Source organism: Podarcis tiliguerta (genome assembly GCF_965153285.1).
Source record: "Podarcis tiliguerta genome assembly, chromosome: 16".
NCBI lineage: Eukaryota > Metazoa > Chordata > Lepidosauria > Squamata > Lacertidae > Podarcis > Podarcis tiliguerta.
The window spans coordinates 10,804,258-10,817,763 of NC_139549.1; the positions used below are offsets into that span (position 1 = coordinate 10,804,258).

General features: G+C 44.1%; 1 protein-coding gene across 2 annotated transcripts in view; it reads right to left on the reverse strand.

Moving 5' to 3' along the window:
• Nucleotides 1–13,506, reverse strand: part of ASH1L (ASH1 like histone lysine methyltransferase) — a 77,492-nt gene that overhangs the window by 62,409 nt on the left and 1,577 nt on the right. For both annotated transcript variants that reach the window (XM_083418460.1, XM_083418459.1), the window contains exon 2: nt 3,839–4,366. In XM_083418460.1, the coding sequence (XP_083274586.1) occupies nt 3,839–4,264 (426 nt within the window). In that variant the 5' untranslated portion in view covers nt 4,265–4,366. The remainder of the gene's footprint in view (nt 1–3,838; nt 4,367–13,506) is intronic.

The following is a 13,506-nucleotide window of genomic DNA, read 5'->3' on the forward strand; positions in this document are numbered from 1 at the left end:
AGCAGCAGCAGCAGCAGCAGCAGCAGCAGCGGAGAGCCTTCTGCAGCATTCACCTGCATAGCCAAGGACACTGCAAGGATCGGAAGGATACCTGTGCTCAGCAGTTTCTCGGGAAAACGGAGAGCTTTGAGAGAACAGAAGCAAAGGTTCCATCTTGTTCCATTGTCTTAACTGCATCAACACTACAGCTGTCAATGTGGAGCTTGTTGCTGTCACCTTCGTGACTCCACATCATCTCCAAGACCGGAATAGTATCAACGCTGCTTGGCTATAAATAGGTAGAATATTCCAGTGGCTGTGTTTGCCCATCTGCGCCTCGAGCAACAAACGGCTCTGCTGCAGCAGCTTCTGGATTCTGATTTCCCAGGAAAGCGCAAAAAAAAAAAAAAAAATCCAACCCAAACCAATACCTACCAAGTGGCTGAGCATGTTACAAACAAAGACAAAGGAAGGATTTTTTATTTTTTATTTGCAAGGCCTTGGGCAGATGCATTGGTACACAGATTTAAAAAGCAGCCTGCATGGACTGTAATAACAGCACAAACAGGGCTGGGCACATGAGCTATTCCCACTGTGCAAACATCAAATATGGGCGACATTCTGAGAGTAATGTTTTCAATTTTATTATTAAAAAAGGCAAGCTTCTAGTCCTCATAGTTGAAAGAACCACACTGCCAGTGCTCTGGAGATTATTGCCCTTGCCTTACAGCTTCTGTCCTAGTTTTTTGAAGCTGGGCCCAGCCTGTAACATGTGGCTCACTAAGAGGGCACTTCTAAGCATATACAGAGTATATTTCTGTCCCCACTGAGGGGCATGGTTTCTAGATCAGAGGGTGTGGCTGAGAGCCAAGCTTGAACCATAATAATGACCAGTTTAGAAATTAACTACTGGATTAACCCAGGCAGGCTAGTGAAGAAGAGAGTCCCAAATAATGATGGATTCCTGACAACTTAGGATAAATGGTATCTCCACTGCACAGAAGGGAGATATAAAATGCCTGCCAACAAGATGCTCTGTGCACATAAGTGGTTAACAAGAGCGGATGATGACTGACAACACCAATTCAGGAGATACCAAACCTCTGAAACAGCCTTGGCTTCCTGCATGATGTAAAAGAGCCCTCACAAAGTCTGAATCAACTCTGATCAACTCTTACTTTTAAAAAAAATAAGAAGAATTATGGCTTGTTGTCGCCATTTTCTGCCAGCTCCAATATTAAACACACAGCCAGGAAAAAAACCCCAAAGCAATGTATTGAAATGCTGCAGTTTGGCACTTTTATCTTTCAATCATTGTTCACGCACAAACACACCTGGACAAAGTTATCCATTAAAAAAACAATTCCAGGAGCAAAACTTCATGCAGTATTTGAGTAACTATTACAAAAGCAATTAAGGACAACAACAATGAAACAGCAGGTCACATACTTCCTTCCATCAGCTTTTCTGGCCCCTCCAGTGATCAGACATAATCATACCTCTTGCTTCACCAGAACTGGAACGTGTATCTCAAACAAACTGAAAGGGGCCCATGTCATTCCCTTTAAATTACTCTTTTGTACCACACAAACCCTGGGTTCAACTTCCAGTCTCATTAGGAAATTCCACCTCAGGGCCTGAGGCAAAAAACCAGACAGCTATGCCCCCAGGGATAAATAACACTAACAACTTGATAGTTGCTGTCTTTTCATGACACCCAAAATGCACAGCCTTGGGGCACCTGCTTCACCCATCTTCATGGCAGGGCAGGTCTGACCTCACACTTCCCAATTTATGCTGGGAATAGTTATCTACCTGGTAGAGTTAAAATGCCGCCTTCCTCAACTGAGAGCACTCCAGATGTCACTGAACTAAGACCCCTATTATCCCTGACCATTGGGCCAAGCTGGCTAGGGACTGATGGAAAATATAGTCTTACAACATCTAGATCAGCCTTCCCCAATCCAGGGCTGAAGGAGTCCAACAACCTCTGGAGCGCCAGAGGTTTCCCCAACTTTGATTTAAAGGATCAGTATAAAAGTGTGTGCAGGGATTATAAATCTGGAAGAGAATTCCAACCTAGCTGAAGCAAAAGGAGTTCCACCGATCTTTGCAGCTGTGTGTAATTAACAATTTAGGTTCCAGGTTCCTAAATGATCACTTATATTCACAGCAACCTGCCTGCAAGTTGCAATCACAAACCAATCCATTAGAAATCAGTATAAAAACTTTTCCTTTCTCAGGCCTTTTAGATCTCAGTCTTCTCTTTCAATTTGCATTTTGTTTGTTCTTATATTGATTGTCTTTTATTATTATGCTAAATCCCCCATATGGTAATTATAATCATTATTCTTAGAACAGTTGCCCAATTAAAGATCTCATTTGATCAATCCTATGAATTTTGATTGATCAGCTATGTTTCCATAGCCATGCGCAATAGATGTAAAGAAAAATATCCATTTTATTTTCAGGTGATGGACACATGTTTCATCATAAAAGAGGTATTCCCTCCTATGCACAAGAAACAGGGGACTAACACTTCTTAAGATGACCCTTAACATCTGTACCCTTTTTAAAAGAATTCCTCCTTGATTAATTAGGGACACCTTCTGAGTCAATCAAAACTTTAAGTCAGCCTTTCTCAATGCAGTGCCTTCCAGATGTTTTCAGTTCCCACTGGCTCTAATCAGCATGTCAGGAATGATGAGGACTACATAAATTGGGGGAGGCTGGATTAAATGGGCTGAACTCTGCAGCCCCAATCATTAGCACTCATGATGCCTCACAGAGTACAAGAATAGAAATTTTACTACATAAATCTCAACAAATGAGAGGGAAAGAACAGACAAAGCCAGCAAGGGACAAGTGCAAGAGTTGTGCTTTCCCCACAATTCCTAATCTTGCACTACCCTTATAAGGCCAACACTCAAATCAACCCCTGGGGAAATAAAAGAATTACTCCACAACGTAAGAACTGAGAAACCAAGAATTTTGCCCTCTTATAAAAATGTAAAATCAATCCAAAGGCTCACAATAGCCAAACAGATGCCAGAATGACTTTCTACAATGACTAGGTTGCGGCTTTACTCTGCTACGTCCAGTAGAAGAATCTGAAGAAGGAGCTGCTGGCAACAAATGGCCCACATGGAAAAACATCAGCTAGGACGACGACTGACAGAAAGCAATTTAACCAAAATTACTTCTAAAGTGCCAAAAAGCTGGGGAAGACATGGCAGATTTCGCCAGGCTGCCCTAGTTTCCCCAAACTTTTGCACTCATTTTGAAAAATGGAATGCTGGCTTCAGCTACTACTCCTGTCACTACCAAACTAACATAGCCACAGCAAATACAAGGAGTTAGCAAAAGCTATGATCTAAACTCATTAGGGCAAGGGCCTCCACTGTGGTGCCTACAGGCACACCAGGATCCCTAGAGGCATTCCCTGGAATCCACAGGGTCTTTTCCCCAGCCCCTGCAAACTAGGCTTCAAATAAGCATTCTACCGTAGCAGGTAGAATAGGCTACATTGTGTGCTTGGTTGCAAGGTGTGTGGCGTTGCACTAATCATCATCATCCCAAAAAAGAAAATGGGTCCCACGCAACAGGCTGAGATTTAAAGGTGACCCAAGATTGAAGGCTCCATTAGAGCTCTCTTTCTTCTTCCGCATCTCTTAAAAAAGAAAGATAAGGGGGGAAATTGGAAGGTTTTTCCAGATGTTAAATTCTGCCCTTGATTTCAAATTCTGTTTGCATAATTGGTGCCTGCGGAGCTACCGGCATCCAGCACCTGTAACCATTTTTGTTCTGTTTTCCCCCACCCACTCCTTTCCCAGATCTGAGAATTGCAAACATGACTCACTTGCTTCGCAGGGCCAGGGTCGCTCTTCTCCTCCATCATCTTCCCAACCTTTTGCACCCTCCTGGGCTGCTTAATAGTGGTCTTTATTGCAGGCCGGCAGACATAGTTTTCCAGGTTCTTAGGGGGTTTCTTAGTTCTCTTGGCTTGCAGGCCAATTTTCAGTTTCAAATTCCCCTCTGAAAAGTTTGTTTCCTTCACAGAAAACTGTTGCTGGGCATCCGACAGACTCTCATCCTTGCCAACTTCATCACCGCTGCTCCCCTCCGAGCTCCTCTTCTTCTTCTCTTCCTCCTCCTTAGCACTACCATCGAGCTCCGCCTCCCTCCTGCCTCCTGCCGCGCCTGTGGCAACTGCAGAGGGGCTTTTCCCAGAAAACCCTTCAGAACCAGAGCCCAGCCCTAACATAGCAGTATTCTGAGGGTCCATTACAGTACGTGCAGTTGCAAATAATTACTATTACTTTAAAGCAGATCGGTTGTGTGGTCCATGGACAGATCCTTCCAGAAACCTGCAGCCATCATCTTCTCACTGTGGGAGAAAGGGAAGGGATGACAGTCAGAATATAGACTATTCAAGAGCCACAGGAATACAGATTCTGTGCTGTTTGCTTTCAAACAGAAATGGAAGAAGGGAACACACAGAGCCTTGCAAGGAAGCGCACAAAGTTAACAGCCCATCTATACATATTTATTGTAGCCATTTACAATACACACCCCCCCCCAATTCACTAGTGTAAAGCTTCCCAGGATGGTCGCCTGGAGGTAGTTCTTATTCATTACAGGTGACCAGGTAAGTGCCTATTTACAAACAACCCATGAGCTCAATCTGGAGCCACACACATGCCATGATGTTATCATGGGGTCCAACAAATGCAGGTTGTTCTGTTAATATGGGAAGAGGGGTGAGATCTGTACAGCAATAAGTATTATAAACTGAATTTATATGGCATCTTTCTTCCATACATTTCCAAGAGGCATGCTGTCAGGGGTTCAGGAGCAGAGGCACAGGAAAGGGAGGAAATAGAGAGCGAGGGGGAGGAGTCCGAAGGAAATGTTAGCGATGACAGCGGTCCGAGGTCTCTGAGTCTTTCCAGCGAATCGGAAGATTCACAGAAAGGGGCTCCCATGGTCAGGGCAAGGGGGGTGCCTAGGGGGACACCCCAGGAAGAAGGGGCCATAGGGGACTCAGAGAGCAGCAGTTGGAAATCAGGACCAGCGTCCACACCAGAGTGCAGTAGGGGGGAGGAGTCCCAGGCATCGGGATCAGGCGGCGCACTGACAGAGGGAGGACATGAGGCAGGATTGGCCACGCCTCCATCGGGGAGCGAGGAAACGGTCGAGAGGAAGGTTGAAGGCTGGGCGCGCGCGCCAAGTTCAAATGTACAGGAGGGCGGCGCAGTTGGCAGCCCGGATAGGGAGCCAGGTCCCAAAGCCCGCCGAAAAGAGCGGGAGGAGTCAGGGGGGTCAACATCAGCGTCAGAAGAATCCAGGAAGGAAGGGACCCCGGGGGGTAGCAGGACCCAGAGGAGAAAGGAGAGACGGAAGAGGTGGAGTAAGGCTAGAATCTTAAACTGGTGTACAGGGGGCGGAGATTCAGATGGAGCTTCGCCGATCTAACCCTAGACGTAGAGCTGGGGCGCTGCGGATTGAAAATGGAAACTGTACTTCAATAAAGACTTTTGTACATTACTACCGGTGAGCGTTGGTCCTCTGTGAGCTGGGACCTGGAGCCAGCTCTGACACATGCATAGTTTGTTTCGTAAGTTCTTGTTGTTACGTTTGAAACATTCATTCTTTTGAAAATCACCTTGGGAGGTCCCATTATGGGGCAGAAAAGCAGGAAATAAATATTTTAATATGTACATACAGAGCAGCCACTTCCACATAAAAGGGAAAATACTTTTTCAGAAGAGCTCACTGAACTGGTGAACGGACAGCAGGCTCCGATCCATTGCATAGGAGGACAAGTATATAATGTTAAATGGTGCTTAGAAAAGAAGAACAAGTTTCTTGTCCTTGTGGCTGCAGAGATATGTTTGAAGTGGGAAAGATACAGGCAGAAATGTGATAAAGACATCCAATGTTAAGAGCTTCCACATGGCCTATAAATGCCTCATTTCCCAGTTAACTATTTGTATCTCATGTATTTTTACATCTGACGAAAATTCTCACTAATTATGACTTTCCTCTCTTCCACCTAAAGCTTCCACCTAAATAGGCAGCTGTCAATCTAGTTTGCCAAACTTACAAAGAGCGCTGCATAATACCTGTTACAGCTGTAATTGCAATACTGTTATCTAAGTGTTTCTATAGTGGTATTTAAGTGTTTGTTGTTAAATGCCTAGGGCACTCCTCCTCCTTCATTCATCCAGACTGAGTTCTGATGCACAAGTCCCTGAGATGCCCTCTAGTGGTCTCCTCCTATAGTATCACTTTTCACCAGGTGAGCTGAGGCAGAAACCCTGTGATTTCCAACGCAACAGGGATGGCCACAGTACCTCAAGTCTTAGAGCAGGCACAGGCAGACTCGGCCCTCCAGATGTTTTGAGACTACAGTTCCCATCATCCCTGACCACTGGTCCTGCTAGCTAGGGATGATGGGAGTTGTAGTCCCAAAACATCTGGAGGGCCGAGTTTGCCTATGCCTGCCTTAGAGCTACACATCAAAAACCAAGTCACAAGACACAGTCACTGCTTCTTCTCCAATAATCCCCTCTCCAGCTCCAAACTCCTGCCCACTGCTTCCTTCTGAACACATTTCTTAATATTTATGATTAGCATGTGAGGTGGAGTGGGGTGCATTACTTGGAACACCTGGAATGTATTCTTATTTGACACATACAAGGCACATTTGGTAATAGATAATAATAATAATAATTTTTTATTTATACCCCGCCCTTCCAGGATCAAAAACTGGGCTCAGGGCGACTAACAACAAAATTCAAAGTTCAGAAATCAATTTAGGGGAAGTCCATCTAATAAGCATTAGATAATCACCAGGGCTAGCTGGCTGAATTAGTCGTACTTGGGCCAGCAAGGAGGCCAGGGGAGAATTAGCTGTGGGGTCTCAGAGTGGGTAATCTTCATAAAAGGGGAGGGGGAGGGAAGAGAAGGGAAGGGAAATAAAAGATCAGGCTGAATTCAAATTAAAGGCCAGGCAGAACAGCTCTGTCTTACAGGCTCGACGGAAGGAGGTTAAATCCTGAAGGGCCCTAGTCTCATGGGACTGAGCATTCCATCAGGTCGGAGCCATCACTGAAAAGGCCCTAGCCCTGGTGGAGGATAGTCTGACTTCCTTAGGGCCTGGGACCTCTAAACTATGGTTATTCATGGACCTTAAGGTCCTTTGCAGGGCATACCAGAAGAGGCAGTTCCGTAAATAGATGAATTTAGGGTTGTTCCCTCAGAAGTTTTGTGTGCTTTGTGGAACAAATAGCATTTAATATTGGTACTCCTGCTCTGGAGGCTAGGACCTGAACGAATGGATTCAAGTTACAAGAAAGGAGATTCCAGGTAAACACCAGGAAGTTCTTTCTGACAAGTAAGAGCTGTTCGACAGTGAAACAAACTCACTTGGGAGGTAGTGGATTCTCCTTCCTTAGAGGTTTGTAAGCGGAGGTTGGATGGCCATCTGTCTGGACTAGATGGCCCTCAGGGTTCCTCCCAACTCTACAATGCTATGATTCTGAGTGTTCAAAGAGCTTCACATGTGTTACCTTACAGAGCTGCAAGGATACAGCAAGTTAAGTCAATATTATTACTTTCATAGTGTCAAACTGGGAGTACTGTAAGAGGTTGAGAGACAGTGGCTTGCCTAATGACACTTAGTGAGCTCATGTCAGAGGTGAGAGGTGAGGACATGCCAATTTATATTTCAGTTTCTTGGTCATTGTACTATGCCAGCTCTATACCACAACAATGTGCTTCTATGCCTTTATTTCGGCAGCTATCAGTCTGGCTTGCCAAACTTTTTTTCCCCCTTAGTTACAAACTTGGCTGCATAATACTGTTAACAGCTATTATTGCAAGACCAAGTTTTGAATCCCTAACCAGCCGTGAAGCTCGCAGGGTGACCTTGGACCAGTCACTCACTCTCAGCATAACCTACCTCACAGGGTTGCTGTGAGGAGAAAATAGAGCAGAGAACTATGCATGCCATCTTGAGCTCCTCGGAGGAAAGTTGGTATATACCGTATTTTTTGCTCTATAAGACTCACTTTTCCCCTCCTAAAAATTAAGGGGAAATGTGTGTGCGTCTTATGGAGCGAATGCAGGCTGCGCAGCTATCCCAGAAGCCAGAACAGCAAGAGGGATTGCTGCTTTCATTGCGCAGCGATCCCTCATGCTGTTCTGGCTTCTGAGATTCAGAATATATTTTTTCTTGTTTTCCTCCTCCAAAAACTAGCTGCGTCTTGTGGTCTGGTGCATCTTATAGAGCGAAAAATACGGTACACATATGCCCCGATCAAGCCACTCTTTCCTCCATTCTCTATCTGGCCAGTGCTGTGTCCTCAGCTCTCAGGATCAATTGCTGAAACTGGAAATATAGTTATTTGAACTAATAGCACATGAAAACTGCAGGTAGACATGTAGTTCTAATGTTGGGAGGGGGGGAGAGGTAGAGAGAAAGAAAACAGATCCAAAAATAGCAACAGGGCAGTGCATTTCTCAGGGCCAACTAAAAGTATTATGAAGCAGCAAGTAAGCTTTTGAGTTCCCCACCACAACTGGATTAAGAGCTGTGGGGAATTCAAGAGCTTGTTCATCATTCTGTGGTTTTCTAGTTGGCCTTAATAATGCTATTATGCTACTGCTACTTTTGAGATATGCTTTCAAGGTGCCAGCCCCATATAGAGCAGGATGAACACTTCAAACCTCTAGCAACAAATGTTAAATCCTTAGTGACCAGGCATCTGGGTTTCTTCCTGTGATTCTCAGTCCCCATTACACGTGCTCACTGGAGGCACCTCTGTCTATAATTATTTTCACAAAGACATGGGGAAGACCTTGTGAGCATTACCAATTTCAACCCTTTACCCAAAAATGCATACCACTAATTCAGGCTTTTACAAACAGAAATTTATCTGGGCAACTACGGCAAATAAGGATTCCCTCTAAGTGAGCAGATAGTTCTACTTTAATAGGCTGAAAGAGTTAAGGATCCCCCTAGCACCTGTATCAACAAAAAACAAAAACAAAAAAAGGTGGGGGGGGCAGTTATATTTTTCAAAATGGACCAGTATCTTTTGCAGAGATGTTTTTAAGGTTAATAGTTATTTTAGCAGGGCTATGGCTGCATTCCTATGCACACTTACTTAACAGAAGCCCCAATCATCTCAAAGGGACTTTTAAATAAATATGCCTAGGATTGCATTAAAAGGTTATCAGCATACAGGCAGCCCCTCGTTTACACGGGGGTTATGTTCCAAGGCACCGTGCACATCAGTGAAATCACGTATAAATGAAAGCCATTGAAAAAGCCTGCAAGCACATCGCTCCATCCCCATTCCACCCTTTTAGTGACGTTTCAGTGAGGTCTTTATGAAGTTTCCGAGTCACTTCTGGGTTCAGCATGATGCTGTGTCCATCACATGTGTAAATGGGGGGCAGGGGAGCTGCCGGTACTCAAAATTGCAGCCTTGGTCAAGCATAGGATCTCACACATCTGGCATTCCCTCTCAGTTCAAGCACAGAACCATTAGACTTGTTAGTTGCTTATTAACTGAAGGCCTCCTAGTGACTTACAATGCACTTAAAACATGAATATAAATACACTATACCATAAAACAACCACAAGAACTGTTGGCAGCACACTAATAACAAAACAGTATCATCTTAGTCTATCAAGAGTCAAGAAGCCAACAATAGCATCAGGTGGACTTCATTGGGGAGAATATTGCACAAACAGGGAGTCACAACTGAAAAGGTCCTCTCCCTTGTCACCACTCTCCGATCCTCCCTCACACAAAGGACCTGGGCAAAATATGTAAGGGTCTGGTTATGTTCATACCAGGAGAGATGTTCCCAAAAAATTTAGGGTCCTGAGCTGTAAATAGCTTTATAGATCAAACCAGCACTCTGAATTGGGCCCAGAAGATTACAGGCAGCCAGTGTAGTTATAACAGAATTGGTGATATATGATCTGTTTGCCTCAAACCTGTCAACAATCAGGCAGCCACATTCTGTACTAACTGAAGCTTCCAAATCATTTTCGAAGGCAGCCCTACATAAAGTTCATTGCAACAGCCCAGTCTTAAGGTTCCCAGAACATAAGATTACTGCAGCCAAGTTATCCCTATCCTGATAGAATCGTAGTTAAGCCACTATTTAAGCTGATGGCATTCACTCCATATCACTAAGACCACCTGTGCCTCAGGTGACAGCAGTTGATCCAGGAGAACCCCCAGCTACAAACCTGCTCCTTCAAAGGGAGTATAATACCCATCTAGAGCAGGCAATAAAATGAATGCCATGGGAACCCCTCTGCCATTCAAAACTATTTCCCCATCTCAGACTTTCTCCTATGCCCTCAGCTCCACATCTGGCCCACACCTAAGACTTTTTTTTTTTAACAATCCTGCTCCAAATGCATTTACTGAAATATAGCACAAAGATAGAAATGATTTCTTTAACTTTTCAAACAGTTCACTCTAAATTAGTAATGAGGAACTTTCTGTCTGTGGCAAGGCCTCCCCCCCACAAGAAACTCTATGGATAGAATATCCCCGTCAAGACTGCAAAAATCACTAACAGCAATTCTCCTTGACAATTCCACCTGGTCCTTTAGGATTCCTTGGGCCAGCATGAGCCAGAAGTGACTGATGCTGCCTTGCAGGTACCAAGTGGAACAGAGGCAGTATCTTTCCGGCCACCAAACATTGATGTAGGAATATGAAATCTTTTTAGTGCCCACCAGCAGGCATCTACAGGCATCTACCTACGAACTCACAAGAGGCAAGTGCACCCAGCCTTCTTGCAAGCAGGAGACCCAGCACCACACAGATATCTCATTTCTATTGATGTTTTTGAGTAAGACTGCAGGAATCTCTTCCAAGCAGCAGGAAAGACTTCCACTGTTTTGCACCTTCTTCATATCACAAATGATGACTGGTTAGTAAGCCATGCTAATGTTAGTGGGCCCCTATCCATCATAGAAAATGGGAAAGGAGCCAGTTCTGAGCTGTATAGATCAATCTTGCTAATAAGGGTTGAGAGCAGTGATGTGGGGTGGGGAAAGTTTGCACACACAGAACGTTCCAAGTGCTTTCTTTTTCCATGGAAGTTTTCCCATGTCATATGTTCATTAGATACAATGAATAGGTGCCAACTGCAAATACAATATTAGGCAAGCTTGGCAGTTTCAACGTGTTTAGCTTTGTTGACTAAATACAAGTAAAATAAACATGCCAAATTAGATTACTCTCTAGGGCATGATAAATTTTTCCCCAATGCAATTTATCCTATGAAGATTACCCTGGTTTGCATATGAAAATTTCCCAATTCAGAATTTTCCAGAAAACCAACACCAGCGGTTGGTAAGTGTAGCCATCTACCCAGTGCATCCCTCTATAATTACAGGTGAGATATAGAAGTAAGGGGTAAGAAAGTCCAATTGGAAGACAAGAGTGCTGGAACTAGGTTCAAACCTCAGTCTACCCTACCCTGCCAGTCAATTGAAGAATAATATGGGATAAACACACCCGTCCCTAAGCTCCTTAGAGGAAGGTGCTGTAATTAAACAACACTGTTTCAGTTCCACATGCACATGAAGTATGAATGACACTCAACTCTCAGAAACAGATGCATGGACTTACTTTTTCAAAATTATACATTCATACATCAAGCCATAACTTCTGAAAGCAACACAAAAAAGCAGTCCTAAGAGGGTCAGAAGTTATAGTTTTGCTGAAAGGCACATAACTAACAAGGGGTCCAGAAACTGGGCTGGAAGCACCTAATCCTACAACAATTATGACTCTAAGGAAATGTGGCCTGGACAGAAGACCATTGGTAGTGCCATTTAAGCTTTCTAGTGGAAGGATGAGCTATAGCAGCTGCTCTTACATAGCAGGTACTGAATAGTTACAATACATCAGGCACTGTAGAAAGTGCAGCAGGGGCATGTTCTCTGCCTGGAGGAGTTACAAACAGAAAAGTTGTAACAAAGTCTGAAAGATCAAGTTGAAAATGACATAAAACCTGACTGTTAAGCAATTATAGTCCTAAGCACAACTTGTAAGTAAATGGATAAAAGGATAAATGTATTAGACATCAAAGAAAGGGGGGCTCATATGCAAAATGCTAAGAGAGGTACCGCAGCAGTTGCCGAACAAACGAGGAATAATTTAAGAGGTACCTCTTAAGGCAGGCCTTCTCTACAGAGATAATACTTTTTTATACAGCACTAAAACAAAAAGTGGTGGTGCAGGGGAGAGAACAGGCCTCTGTACAGAGAAACTGACAGTGTAAATTCTGGCAGAATAATATATATTTGAGGTGGGGGAGGTAAGGAAGATAGAAAGAATATGCACAAGTACTTAAGGCTTGGTTTTTGTCATTTGAAGTGAGGAGCGAAGGGTTAGGGTTAAATAAAGAGCTATCCAAGCATTAACCCTTGAGAAAAGTTTGCAGTTTCTCAAGGCAAGTGACAACGACCCTCTTAGATACTGAAAGCTGTCCGCAATGACATTGGGTTTCTACAAAACTACATGTCCAGTATCCTCAACCTCTCACCTGCCATTCTAAGGAGGTGACCTAACTGTCAAGAACCTCTTTCCGCCTCATAGAAGCCAGAGGCCAATTCAGAAAAGACAAATTAGATGGCGAGCCTCATGTAGTTTGTCATGTGTGATGATCTATTGCCATGTGTAGTCATGCTGAGAAGCAGCGATTGGCTGCGAGTTTAACAACACTGGTACATGAAGCAAAACACATGTGTTTGTGTATGAGAAAAATCATCACACACTGTGATGATTTCCTACAAAGGGAATACATTCTGTGCAAGAAATTTGGCATCTCTGAGGGGGTCCTCGGTACCAAGGAATCAATCACTTTCTCACTCACACACACAAATGGATCTGTCTCAATGCACACCAAACTAACATTCCTGGAGACTAGCCTTATCCATCAACCCTCCCGTCAATGATTCCAGCTATGGGAGCAGGGGCCAAGCTGTCAGGAAGCCCACCCACATACTACCAGGGTGCAGCCTCCAGGATTCCCATCTTGCTCATCCAGCAGGATTCCCCTTCAGCTGCCAACCCACTCAGGTTCTTGCCAGAAATCTACACACACAGGAAACAATCGAAGCACCTCCCTTAAAAAAAGAGAGGAATTAATTCCCCATCCCAATATAGAGGCCAAGGGGTGTATCAGCACACCAAACATTCACTTTAAACAGGAGTCAATCTGCCTCATTCCCAGCCACAGAGGAGGGAAATGAAGCTGAATAACGCCATCCATGAGTTCCCACCAAGAAGCAAGTCTGTAACAATTCTGCAAGTGAAGCTTCAATATTTCCCCCTAAGTATTATTCCTGCCCCCCAAAATGAAGCTACAAAACTCCATACATAACGTCCCTCTCAAAAAGGTGAAGTTACTCGAATACATTGGGGGGGGGCGGGGGAGAGAGGAAAGGATGTTTGAAGAAAAATATATGTGAAATATTTT